Source organism: Anas platyrhynchos, chromosome 3 (genome assembly GCF_047663525.1).
Source record: "Anas platyrhynchos isolate ZD024472 breed Pekin duck chromosome 3, IASCAAS_PekinDuck_T2T, whole genome shotgun sequence".
In the NCBI taxonomy this organism is placed as follows: domain Eukaryota; kingdom Metazoa; phylum Chordata; class Aves; order Anseriformes; family Anatidae; genus Anas; species Anas platyrhynchos.
The window spans coordinates 6,409,800-6,423,863 of NC_092589.1; the positions used below are offsets into that span (position 1 = coordinate 6,409,800).

Consider the following 14,064-nt stretch of genomic DNA (forward strand, 5'->3'; position numbering starts at 1 on the left):
GCTCCCCTCACAAAAACCTTTGATAGAGCTCCACTTCTCCCTCAGCAGGCTCAAATAACATTTTAAATGCCAAGATTTATTCACAGACACTTATAAATGTATTCCATTATAGCCTTTGCAAAACTACATTTCAACCTAAACATTCAATTAATGTAATTAAATTGCTACCTGACGGTATTATCTAATTTAACTCCGGATCTGTGCTATTGAAAAGCATGTGTCTTTTAGCACTCCGACTGGCAAGACATGTGATAAACAGACCTATAAACATGTTGGCTCAACCGAGCTGTTTAAAAATAAATTAGCAAACTATAAAAATAAACAGTAACATACATATGTACTCAATTATGAACTAAGTCTAATTTTTGTTCTGAAATAGTCTTTGACCTTAGTCATAAACAAGCACTATTAAAAAAACATAATATCTCAACAGACAGAAGGGCAGGGATTAAACGCTCATTGAGCGCCGCAGAATGCAAAATGAGGGATGAAAAGAAAGAAGAAAAGAAAGGAAAGGGAGGAAAAAAAACCCTCACCCTTTATTAAACACAGCAACCTACACCGACTGCAAGTGTTTATGTTGATTAAAGCTGCTTATGTTAGAGCCGAAGAAGCCAAAACCCAGCGAAGGGCTTGGGCTCTTTCACGCGGTTCCAAACCGTGGCCGCCGAGGGGAGAGCGGCCGGGGCCAGCCTGCAGCGCTGGGAGCCGTGGGCCCGGGCTGTGGGGCCCCGTCCCATGGATCTGCCCGGGCACAAACCCCGCTACCGTCTTGCGAGGCCGCGAGCATCCCGACCACGTGGCCGGAGCCATGTGGGGAAAAACAAACAAACAGATTTGTAGGGCTGAGGAGCAGCGGCCGGGCCATGTTTTTCCCATTAACCTCGCGCTCCCAGAAGAAAAGAGCAAGACTCCATGTTACGGGTGCCAGCGCTGTTATGGCTTCTGCAGGAAGGAAGGAGGAAAGGAAGGAAGGACGAGGAGTCAAAGCACCACAGGCACATTTTTGGCACCCCAGGCACGTTTTTTGCACCCCACGTGGAGATTTCTGCGGCATTCAGGCTCCGTGGGCCCTGATGTCCCCGCCCGTACGAGTCAAGGCAGCAGCCACACGGACCCATGCACGCACGCAGGCAAAACTCGCCAGAAACCCAAAATCCACGTTTCACAAACAAAAGTTGAGCAACCGCCGAGCACGTATTCATCGCAGAGAACCGACCTGAAACACCGCCCGCCCGAGGGCTGTCTCCCGAAAGCCTTCCATAAATAAAAACCAGCAGCAACTCGTGGTCATCGACGCACGGGCTGGAAAACACGCCGAGGACGCGGGGTGGGCACGAGGGGCTGGGAGAAAGGCTTCGCCCCCGACAGGACAGGGCTGCAATTAAAGCAAGGCGCCTGCTTGGAAATGAATGCCGTTTTCTGCCCAGCCTCCCTGCTCTGTCACCAATAAAACACTCACAGGTGCTATTCACACGGACATGAAGTGCTAATGGCTACCCGGTAGCATGGTTCATCACGCGAATATTTCAGCTCTGATTCTGACAGCTCCCTTTTTGTTATTTTCAGCTAACGAAGCTCTAATCTGGGCCGAAACTGAAGTCTGTAAGAATCTGCATGCACTGCCCAAGCACCAGCAGCGTTTCCTCACCCGTTGCACCATGGCACGGACACCGTCTCCTCCCAGCCACGCCAATTTCCAGGCTGTAACAAGTTGGAAGAGCGGGCTGGAAGGAATGGCAAGCCACAAAAAAACGCGTTAGGCACATCTCCGCGCTCCCCTCCGAAGGCAAACAAACCCCCCCTGGTGGGGTCAGTGCAGGTACAGCACTGAGAGCTGCTGGTGTGGAAGAGGAGCTGGCCCCTCTGTGACTCAGGACAGCTCGGGGGAAAGTGGAGACCTGATTTTCCATGGAGCAGGAGAAGAGCAGAAGCTCTTTGGTCTCCAGAGCTCCAGAGGCCTGCAGAGACGCCCGGCGGCCTTCAGCACGCACAGAGGGACTCTTCCTTTTTCCAGCTTTGCAGTTGTTGATTAGAGCAAGTGAAGAGCGGTAACAAGTTTTACTGGGGCACGTTGCGTGGAGGTTAAGAAACACAAACTCTCTGATGCAATAATCAGCGCCGTACAACCTCCCAAGCCCCGTTTCAGGCAAAACACACGCAGGTGAGCAGAGCAGATGGGTGTAACCTCAAGGGAGAACCGGGGATGGACCAGGGCTGCGATGCCGCAGGGAAGACAGGAGAGCACAGCAGGGGCAGGTAACCCCCACCTGCTTTGTTTCTTCTGCTCTTGCAAGGCCCCTGCACCGGCCAGGCCAGGAACAGGACACTGGTCCTGACCAAGTTCTGCTCTGCAGCAGCATGGCCAGCCTGATCCACTATAAAACAGGTTGCTGCACACAACGAGCAGCCGAGGCAGATCCCAATTCGCTGCGCTGGATCACAAACGTGGGCAGGCTTCACCATCTGCACCTCGATAGCCACTGTCAGCGAGGGCAGCGCCACGAGGTGCTGCTGCTGGCTCCTCTGCGCAGCACGCGTGCCCGGGCGCTGCAGCACACGGCGGCGTGCACAGCACTGACGTGCAACGTCAGTGATGGCTCCTCTAGCAGGGGCAGAAACCGGCGACCACTGCGGAGCTTCCCTGTCCTTGCCTCTTCTCCGCTGGCCATGGCCTCCTCCAGCTCCTCGGCCTCCAAGGGGAGGCTGTCCCCACCGCCCCACCGGCTGAGCGCAGGGCAGAGGGCAGGGAGCAGCCTCTGCGTTTCTCAGCTCCCCTGGGGTCATTAGGCAGAGGGTGCTTGCTGCAAGCCAGCCCCTGGTGTGATCCTTGAGTCTTGCTCTGTCCACGAAATGGGATGAAGAGGAGGGAAGGGTGCCAGTGTGGAGAGGCTTCCCAGCAGCCCAGGCTGGCCGGCACGACGCACAGGAGAGCAGATAGCACTTCCGAGGGAGTCTGAGATAAGAGGAGGTGGAGTTTCCTGATAAAGAGGATTTCCCTGCTCAAATATCAAAGGATTCGCACGAAGAGAAGGGGGGAGAAGGGGAATTACATCAGTCTGAGGCACACTTTCTCTTTTAAACTCTGACCTTCCATTGTCTGCCTTCTTGACTAGGATTTAAAGGCCCATTGTGCGACCGCGTTACATGGCGCGGCGCAGCAAGCTGGGGCGGCGGCGGCACCGTGGGCTTTCGGCCGCGCCAAAGCTTTGGAGGCCCCCTCGCCCACACCAGACCTTCCGAAGGTGTTGAGCCGGCTCAGATAAGTCGTGGCTTTCCATCAACGCCCTCTCACGCCGGAGCTGTGGCACGCCCTGCTGAGTCCCGCTGGCCGGGCACATTTTGCAGCAGGGCAAGGGTGGGACGGTGGAGCCGGGGCCTCTGCCCGTGCTGCCCTCGCACCCTCGGCACCTGCCCGTCCTTCTCCTGGCCCCGCGGGCAGCGGCCTTCCTGTCCCAAACACAAACAAATGGGTGGAGAGCAGGTGGCAGAAGCGGAACATATGCCTAAAATGGTTCGAGTGATCTACGGGCGTCTTTGGGTTATAACGTTCCATTACCGTGACATTTATGGGTGGCAATATAGCAGCGCTCACTTAGGAGCACCTCTCTCCGCCCGCTACGTGTTCCTGAGCGCAGGAAATGAAGTGGAGCATCAGGAGGGCATCGGCGTGGCCAAGGACCCCACAGACACGCTCACCGGGGCAGCCTGAGCGCAGGGGACAGCCGGGAAGCACAGCGGCTGCTCCACGAGAAGCAGAGGGGCACGGGGAAGGAATAAGGGGCAGCACATCAGGGGGCAGAGCCACGGAGAGCCACAAACAGGGAGAAACGGGAGCCTAAGGAGAAGGTGAAGCTCCCAAGAAGCAGCAGCAACGTGAGCTGGTGACGCTTTCACCCGCGGGAAGCGGCCAAGCTGGTCAGCCCCTCTCGGGGCACGGCGACCCCAGGGGAGCAGCCCGGCTGTCATCATCCACCCAGCCACCGTCAGCCAGGCTCTGAAGCTGAACGAACCTTTAATGTCACACGGGCCTAATAAGGGCTCGCTTTTTGTTACCCTGATTTATAAACATCACCGAAATGGACTGGAGGATGCACCCACCGCCTTGCAACTGCAAGCTTTCGTTATTCGTAGCAAATGGCTTGTTTGCGGCTTCTGCACTCTCTTAATTTATTTTGCCCCTACGTTTTGGCCATTCATCTCGTCTCTTCGTAATGGCGCTCCGCATGCTGACACTTGGGGAAACGTCTAAAATGCTGTAACCCTTACACGGCCCCGAGGAGGTGAAAGGACCAAGGGCAACTGCTGAATCTGCCCAGAGCCAGAGAGGGATAATCCATCTCCTCCTCCCTCCTCCCCGCCACCGGCACCGCTCACAGCTCACTGGATTGAGAGAAGCCCTGAAGGAGACAAGTCGGGATGCTTGGCCAGCGTTGAGAGCATCACTGCCTGCACACGGTGACCAGGGGGTCCCCTGGCACCCTCTGCTCGTCCCTGCCCGCAGCAGACAGCATCTGAGAAGTGCAGCGGGCTGTGGCAGCGCACAGCAGGGCCACAAAGCCACCAGCACTACGCAAAGCCAGCTGAGGAAGGGCTCTGGCAATGCCACACGGAGAAGAGGGGGGAAAAAAAAACCTTAAGTTGTCACGCTCGGTGTCTCAGGCAAAGGGAGAAGGAATGAAATCAGGATCTGGAGCCCGCTCCAACACCCAGGTCAACAGAAAGAGGTCGGTGGATTTTGGCAATGCGTTTCAGCGTTTCAGCTCACTCTGATGAGGAAGCGAACAACTCCAGGCATTTCGCTTTGCGCTCCTTGCAAACGCAGCTGGCAGCTTGCAGCATTTAGGAATAGATGCAGCAAGTATCAGAAGGGGCTATTAGCAGCCTCCTGACAGATCCCTCGAAATCTACAAGAGGCATCCGGTCTCATGGGGAAAAAGCTGAGAACACGCAAAGCGTCCCCGAAGGACAGGCGGAACAAACACAGAGCCAACTACCACCAGCAGACTAAATCTGTGGCACCGTATTTTACCCCCATTCTGCATTTTGCAGCGCTCAGGTACCTTGAAATGTGTGCATGCAGCCAGAGCCACGACACCAGACCTTTACAGACGCGAGAGCTGCAGATTAAAAACATGTTGGAACGCTTACTGTGCCCAGTGCCAAAAATGTGTCTCTAACCTGTAGGAAGAAATGGGTGTGGAGCTCCTGATAGAAAGATCGGTGCGCTCACATGGCACAAGATCCCCTGCCTTTGCTTCTCCCTAGTGTGAAAAACAGCCACAAAAAGATGACCGAGCAGTCGTTCCACCTCCCTGCATTTTTTTTTTTAAGAAGTACATACAGCTGGGTGGGAAAATGAGGTGGGAATCACGGAAATTGCTGCTGGTTTGGGAGGACCAAAGCCACTTTGCGGCAGAGCGGCACTAACCGCTGCTCCGGGTGCTCGGCAGAGCCCAGCAATTGCTGCTGCTTTTTGGAGACCAAAGACACATCATGTGTGGTACTGAATCACTCGCAGCAGACACAAAAACGTCCACAAAGCCCAGAAGTATTCGTCCGACTCGAGCTCAATTTACAGCTCGCTAGACTCAAGGGTGTGTTTGAGCCGCTCTTTGTTGCCGAGTTTTGCGAAGGGCTGTTCTGACTTGTCCCCTGCATGGTTTTGCAGTAATTCTTGATACTGATAGTCAATTACTTCGTTCACATCACTCAGACGCTGTGTTTTTTTTTCTCTTTTTCTTTTTTTTTTTTTTCCCCCCTTCTTAACGTGGCTGATCCAGGAAAGCCAACGCAGAGCTGAAGCGCTGCTCCGAAGGGTGCAAGCGTGAACTCCCGGCCGGGTGGCCGAGCCCAGCAGCGGTCAGAAAGCTGGCAGCAGGGCCAGCCGCCCTCCTCGCCTCTCCCCAAATGCCCGTGGGTCCAGGCCCTGCAGCTTCCTTTCCGACAGCGAAGCACTTACCCAGGTAATCTCATTACAGCCATTGTTCCATGAAGGTTAATAAATACTTCCCGGGATGAGTAAGGGCTCCGCAATCTGACCCTAACGCAGCAGAAACGATTGCTTAGGGCCAAATCTCCGTCCCCGCATTATGCTGAACGCCGCGGCCCTCTGCGAGCAGGGAAGCACGGCACCAAAATAAATCTGAATGCTTGCGAATAAGGTGTTGGCCCCACTTCTGGCCTCAAGTCTTTATGTCACCAGCGTTATGATTGCTCTGAAAATTAGCAGATGCTGCCACTTCCTAGCAAACACACAACAAAATTATTCTGAAACAACAGGAAAAACAAATTATACAAATAATAAAATGCAGGGAGATGCCTTTCTCTCCAATTTCAACATTTAGAAACAAATAATTACAGGTTTTTGTTAATTTAAGGAAACGCTTCACTTTTTCTCCCACCAGACACGAGGTGTGAATTATGCAAACACTGTTTGAATGTGACTGCATTACATATCGTAGCCCAAATGCAAATTCAAGAGTTGGGGAATCGAAAACTGGCTTTGCACGAGCTTCTTAGAAAGAGCAGCAGCACCGAGCCCACGGCCCCATGGCCCCAGACACCAACCAGTCCCTCCCCTGACCGCCAGAGGCACGCAACACCCCAAAAAGGGGGCTGCCGGCAGTGACACCCATCTCAAAGCCACGCTGCCTGTTGGTGTGTCGGGGCGGTGAGGATGCTGAGATACACCTCCTGCTTAGCACAAAACTCCTGCTGGCCAGCCACCTGGAGGTGAGGGCCACCTAGAGCTGTGCCCACAGATCTATGCGCCACCACCGACCTGCACAGAGCAAGCGGTCCTGGCGTGACACCGCTCTGACGAAGATAATGCGAGCAGGCACCCATTTCTCAGCGAGGCTGCCGGGCTGTTGTGCGGTCATTCATAATTTAAACCTAAAAACCTTCCTGGGAGGTACACGCTATAATTAGCGCAGGGCTTACAGCGCAGTTTCCATTTGGCTTCCAAACAGAAAGTCCAGGGGAAGAATTGCATGGAAATAAAAGGAAAGGCGTTTAGATTTTGGTGCAGTGACCAAAAGTTTTCTGAATTTCTCTTCTCTTTGCCAGCCAAAGCTGCTCCTGTATTCACCCCCAGGTGCAGCTCCACCACACCACGCTTTCCAGTGCAACGACTACCTGCTAAAAAACCTCATTTTTCAGATGAACACGCTGCCACATGCTGAAATTCAGAGACCAAATCCCACACTTCCCACAGCAAAACCAACACCACGCTGAGCTGCCTGATTTGTGACCCTCCAAGCCCCTCCGGTGAATTAGGAGCAGCACCAGGAACAAAACTTGGGGCTGCACTCCCAGCCTGCATGGCCCCAGGCTGCAAGGGGAGAAGTGACCTCCTGGAGCAGCCGTGTCAATCTCCTGCCTCTGTGCCAACCCCGTATCAAAAAGCTGACAAATTTAACGGGGTGATCTGTCTGAACCCAAAAGCAGGGCTCGGCAGAGAAACCGCAGCTGTTTCCATTTTGCTCTTTGCCCAAGAAGAGGCTGGGGCTCGGTGGGTCTCCCAGTCCCTGCAAAACCACCCGTCCTCCCTTAGGTGTGGAGGCACCCGGCCAGCACTCCACAGCGCCCTGACATGCACCCTGCACACAAACCACAGCTGCAGCAGGCAATCCCACGTTGGGAGGCAATTAAATGGGAAGGCCAGTAACGAGCAGGGCAGCGATGGAGGAGTCCAGGCGAAGCACAGCAGCACATCGGTGCCACAAGCTCCCAACGTGAGGTCGTCCTCGGCAGCAATTCCCTGGCCAGGTGCAGGGGGAGAAGGTGTGAAAGTGTCTCCTTGCCTCTCCACCGCGCCGTGCGGCATCCTGCCCCCAAAACAGGACGTTCAGCCTCTGCCTCTCTGCTGCTTTCCAAGATGAGATGTGTCTGGGCAACCCTGGACAGATTGCGCTTTAATTCGGCAATTCCCTTTTTGAACACCTGCCTGCTCCTGCTCGCTGCCCCTCACGCTCCAGCCTCGGGAAGTCCCCCACCACGGGACGCGGGCACGGCCGGGCTGATGCCTGCTGCCAGGAGGGCAGGGTGCCAGCCGCCCTGGGGCACGCTCAGCCTGCTAAAGAGAAAAATATCCCCTGCCATTAGCGGCCTTGCCGATCATTGGGCAGCCAGCCTCTCCCCTTCCCTTCTTGAAGGAGGTTATTAAGAAAGCGGTTCTGGAGCAGGTCCAGCTGCATCTTGATCTTGCGAGGTGTCTTTGATCCCTATCAACCTACCTTCAGAGATAGAGAGCGAGCGGCGATATTAGACCTGGTGTCTAAGAACGCCCTTCACGCGGAGGATGTCAGAGAGATGTCTCCTCCTGGGCCTTTTTCCATCAATAACTGGCCCAGAAGAACTCAGTCTCTGATACGGACCCTGTCTGTATGGGGAGCCCCTCTCCCCACACTCATCCACCTGGTGTGGCCATCCCTCATGCCAACGACCCAGCAGAAGGGGGTCGTTTTTAAGGTGATCCCACCTCTGACCAGTCTCTGGAGCTGCAGGGGACGTGCCGTGCCTCCATCCTTGCCGACACACAGCCACGAGCCGATGCCTGCGGGGCCACTTCCAGCCCGCCTGTGCCATCAGCCCCTGCTGGTATCAACGCCAGACCCCACAGTGAGGTGCTGGGCCCCACTGGTGTCCTCACCCCCAGAGGAAGGCTCCAGGACCCGCTTGAGGAGCAGCCAGCTTTCACCTGATGTGTTTTCAGGGCAGAACGTACTTCAGCAGCGTCTTCCCATAGGCCTGTCTCTTTTTACCCCAAAATAATTGACAGAAACACGCCTGGAAGCCTAGGAAATGGATTGCAGCAATGAACTGGTCAGGCAGTGGGTGCTATTTATCCCGGGCTTGGCACCAAGGACAGGCTCTGGTCCTGTGCACTCGCTCTTCCTCCTGGTTTTATGAACCTAATCCCCAAATTGTCACCTGCACACGGAGACCCTCCAAGGGAAGGGGAGGAGGGGAAAAACCAGCAAGGGCTCCCCATCCTCGCCGGTGCCAGATTACATTTCCACGGCAGCTGCTGCTTTTGTCTACTCCCAGTAAAGCCAAACTAACCTAAAATTTAATTTAATCTGCTGTAAACCCGAGTGTCAGGCACTTAGATGGCAGCTAAAAGCGCCACTCTCAGATAACTGAGTGACACTGGCTAAGAATAGCCTGTGCATGAGGGGAGCCGGAGCGGACATTTTGTGTCACCAAAGAGGAACTGGTGCCTGCAACAGCCCGGGCTGCCCAGTCCCAGTCCCAGTCCCAGTCCCAGTCCCAGTCCCAGTCCCAGTCCCAGTCCCAGTCCCAATCCCCACCAGCGACCTCTTCCAAGTCAGGAGGCAGCAACAGTCGTGGCTTTTGTTAGCAGAACAAAATGCCCCCTTTTACAGCCCTGCAATATTGTTCTGCCCCCAGCAGACCATTCCCACTGGGATGCTGTTTAACCTCCAGCATGCAGCCCAGGGAGGGACTGGGTAGGGATCCCTTCCACCTCCCCTCCTGGTGTCCCTTTTTTTGCGTTGGGGACACCGAGCAAGCCCTTTATGGCTGGGGAAAGCATGAAAGGCTGTCCTCTGTCAGGCTTTTCCACCATCCCTTTCCGAGCACCACTCTGCCAGTGGGAAGCACCCGCTGGCCACCCGCTGCCTTACAGAGGCAGCCTTCCTCCGTCCTACCTGGAGAACAATTTAGAAGCAGAAAACGCTTCAGACACCAGCACTTCCCCAAGCAGCTCTCCCAGCGGAAACAGCAGAGCTGTGTCCCGTGGGAAGGGATGCTCCTGGAGCATCCCCCTCTCCTTCCTCGCATCCACGTCCACCGCGGGCAGCGGGCAGCCTGCTCCCAGGACGTGCCAGCGCGCGCTTGCCTCGGATGCACGGCTGCCCACACGTGCAAATGGGTTTTCACAGGTCAAGGTTCTGCAGGCAGCAAGAGCAAGTGCTATTTTTAGTTGGGATAAGGTCACGGTGCTTTTAGAGACAGTGAGGTCTACAATAAAACCTATTGATCAGTCTCTGGAACTAGCGCTCCGGAGAGACGCGTAGATTGAAACAAAAATTGCCTGCCTGTTTTCTCTGTAGGCTCGGCGGGTAAAAGCCTGTTGGACTTCGTTTCTTCCAGGAGATAAAATAAGCAAGAACTAACTGCACACAGACCACAGTTGTCCGTTTCAGTGGATGCACAGCAGGGCCAGGCAAAGCAGGACCCGTTGGAGAAACAGCAAGATGCTCTCCTTGGCCGCCCTCTCCAACCCCAGAGCAAAAGGCAGCCCCCTGAGCGCACCCGTCGCCGGGGTTCCCAGCAGCACACGCATTTGGCTGTCTGCATTTTGGCGATGCAGACCAGCCGGGTGAGACACAGAGGGGTCCCGAAGACGAAACCCAGGCCGGTATTTCTGCCAGGCAAAGGATGTAACGGGACGGCTCGTACACTTGCAACCCTAGCGGGAGCACCCTACCCAACATTAACGTGGCGAGCGGCACGCTTGCGCCACACAATAGCAGCAAGAATAAGAATAATCGTGGGTTAGGCGGTGGTCAGAGTTTCTGCATAACAGATACGACAAGATGCAGGATCTCAAGCAGGGGATTATCTGCACGGTGACTGCACCACGCAGGAATCACAATAAAAAATGGGTTTCAAAGCAGAAATGGGTACAAGAACTGGGATGCAAGTTGGAAACAAAAAATAAAAAAAGGAAACAAAACAGGAAAGACTGGCTGCTCTTTCCAAAGCAGATACTGCCTTCAGAAGAGCTAAGGCAATTATTCCTTATTTAGGAAATCAGGCTTGGGTGCAGTTTGTTTTCTTTCTAAGAAGGTCCTTAGGCTCCTTCCAGCACTTTTCACACTTTTGTGATTTTCTTCCTAGCGTCCTGCGACCATAAAACAAAGTTTAGGATAATCTGATTGCAATAAACAAGGATAAAGTGACTTGGGAACTGAGGAGACTGCTGCAGCCACTCGTCTTCCTAAATGACCAAATGAATGCGGTTTTAGTGGGATATACGTCGGAGGAAATTCCAAGCAAATTTGTGTTTAGCATTACTGATACCACCCAGGCCTGCTCCATCATCCCAGCAGCAGGTACAAACACGGCTCTAACTCCTGAGGGAAAGGAAGCCCGTGGTGGCACTCACGGGAACACCCACGCTGTTGGATTTTTACCCCAGATGCGTGTATGGACGCACACCCTGCTGCTCTGGGGATTTTGATGGACATCAGCTTCATCTGGGCTCGAAGCGCTGCCGGCCACGTTCACCGGGCTCTTCCCTCAGCTTCAGCCCACACCAGCTCAGGCTCTTTGTTAACCTGGGCATAAATAACCCTGCTGGGGCTGATCCCCACCACCCTGCACCACTGTGCCTAGCCAGAGAGTCCCAGGGCTGCAGGGAGCCGCTGCACTTACGCAGGGGGATTTCGGAGCGGGATCTGCCCTGGTGGATGCCCTCGAAGCAAGCAACCCCTGCCACTGCTCCGAGAGGCTTTCTCAGCCGGCTCGGATGCTGTCGAGCATGAAACCAGCGAGTTGGAGAGGCTGGCAGAAAGCAGCCCCCTCCGATCCGCCACAGGACACATCTTGGTTCGTGGGGACAGCAGGACAACTCTTCCCCACCACCAGAAAGAAAAAAGACATTTCCCCCTCAACTTTCGACGTTTGTCTCTTCCGCTTATTTTTTAAATTAGCATGCAGTGTCTGATGCCGTGACACGGATAGCTCCAAACGCGTGCGCGGATATGTCATCCACAAACAAAGTGCCTCGTGTTTGTTCTTTATTATTTAGGAAATGCACATTAATTACTGCAGATTTTCTCCTATACATCTACTGTATCTCAGACAGAATTGCTGAGAAGGGTCTGCAGAATAAAAATGTATGGGGTAATTAAATGGATATTTATAATTAGAACTTAATAATTTGCATCAGGGACAAATGAGCTCTGATTTCAATCTGTAGTGCATTTAGATTAGCCTGAAGATAGTGTAATTTGATGGTTTATAGTCCTCCTCTCAGATTATGAAACAATACAGTGCCTTTAAAGCAGCCGTGTTTGTGTCAGGAATGTGTTAAGAAGAAGCTGCAATGAAAATGTTTGACAACGTGAAAGCGGCCATAAATTACATGACAACTGTGTAAAAGTCGTGATGAAACAAATAAAGGGCTGACCTATAACGCATCTCATTCACTGTGGCGTACCGAACTCCCCGCGCTCATCTCCGCGCTGCAAACTCCTCCTTACATTCTCGGCTACTTGGTGCTGAGAAAACTAAATTGTTGCTAGTCCACAGCACTCATTTTGAGTTGGTGTTTCAGTCTGAAATAGCAAAACTGCACTGCTTGTCCTGCAGCCTCCAGGACAGCCAGCTGCTCTGCTGCAGACTTCTTGTTGCAGCCCCGCTGCTTGCACCATGCGATATTTACAGTGGGCTCTTAAGACATGGGTACTTGACCCAAAGGTTATCGGCTTGTCTCTTGGACCTAACTCCCAGTGGCTCCTGATGCCCTTTACCCCCCAAGGTGGAGAAGCCCACAACACCTCTGAAGGCATAGTGGGTGGGTTTCCCCAAGGGACGGGGCATTCAACATCCCCCAGACCCAGTGCCCACATCCCTGCAGAGCTCAAATGCGGGGCGAGAGGCGGAGAGGCCAAAGAAGCGGGGCAGACCCCTCGTGTTCAGGAACGTCTCTGAGGTGCTCGGGTCCTTGTGCAATGGATGCCATGCAGGGAAATACTTGGTTCATCAGATAACAGGGAGCCCTGTGCGCAGGGAGAGCTGCGCACATGCATAGTCAAGGGCCTGGGAAAAGTACAGGGGTGCCAAGTAGCTGGGAAGTTTGCAATCACACCAATTACGGTTTGACATGCACCTCGGAGATCAAGAGGAGAACCAGTTTCATAAGGGAGGTTTCCAGAACCAGAGCACTGGCACACAACGCCTTGGAGCTGTATCCCACAACTTCTTCCCAGCCTTTGTACTTTTCTCCCACAAAGCCGGGTTCAGTGCACCGCACGTAATTAACTACAAGCTAAAAATGCAAAGGGGGAAGAAGAGGAAACAAGGCTGGGATCTTTAAACCACCGCATTACGAATGACGGGGAGGAACCGAGGAATCCCAGCCCTGAACACCCTGCACGTCCTCACCCGCTCCGCGGCAGGGACGGCCACGTGGGACGGAGCCTCAAGCGCCAAGCGAGGCTCCTGCTGCTGCAGCCCCGGGAAGGCACGCAGCACAGGAGGGTGACCCGCTCCTACCTGCCCTCCACCTCGTTGACAACACCTCCCCTCGGGCCGGGGAAAGCCTGCGCTTTCCCACTTGTGCCATTTCTTTGCATTTGGAAATCCACCCGGTGCCAGCAGGATGGAAAACGCGGCGCCGAGATCTTCCTTTGCGGAGTTTCTTGTTTGACCAGAGTACACGTTATTCAAATCAGCTACAGTGAAATTCAGTTAAGCTGCTGTTTGTTCCAGCACGATGAGACTGGCCTGTTAAAAAGCAAAAATGTCAGGATGTTACAGCCTCAGCCTCCTGCCAAGACTAGTAAGTAGCTGAACAACTGTCAGAAACACGCAGCGGAGTCACAAACCTAAAAATAAAATAAAATTAAAAAGAAAAAAAAAAAGCAGACATGAATTCGGGACTGTTTGGCGCTTGGCGCCGGGGCGAACGCCGCCCCGCAGCCCTCGGGAAGTTGCGAGCGGGTGCTCACGGCTGCCCCAGCCCCATCTATCACCTCCCTGCCAAACCCTACCCTTGCGAAACGCATGACTTTAAAAAACAACCGAGAGCTGGTAAAATCTCCCCTTTTTTCCCTGCTCCTGCCCAGCCCCTCACTCCCAGGCAGCCCCTCGATGCCTCGTGCAGGCTGCCAGCAGGCGAGGCGGCTCGGTGCGCGAGGGGAGCAGGAGGACACGCGGCTCCACAGCAGAACCCGATGGTGCGGCCGCACGTGGGGCGGCCAAAAGGTTTTAGAAACACTCCGGGCAAAGCCAGCCCACACCTTCCCTTCACGCCAGGCTCAAGGCGCACCGGGGGCTCCGTTTCATGTTTTTCACGGTAAAGTT

At 54.1% G+C, this 14,064-nt stretch overlaps 1 protein-coding gene across 15 annotated transcripts in view; it reads right to left on the minus strand.

The window, feature by feature from the left end:
• BCL11A (BCL11 transcription factor A) overlaps nucleotides 1-14,064 on the minus strand; it is a 136,945-nt gene that overhangs the window by 31,648 nt on the left and 91,233 nt on the right. The window contains exon 1 of one of the 15 annotated variants that reach the window (XM_072035219.1): nucleotides 13,255-13,495. The exons of the other annotated variants lie outside the window; for them this stretch is intronic. Coding sequence (XP_071891320.1) covers nucleotides 13,255-13,324 — 70 coding nt within the window. The 5' untranslated portion in view covers nucleotides 13,325-13,495. Of the gene's footprint in view, nucleotides 1-13,254; nucleotides 13,496-14,064 lie in introns of those variants that run through there. 15 annotated transcript variants of the gene reach the window in all.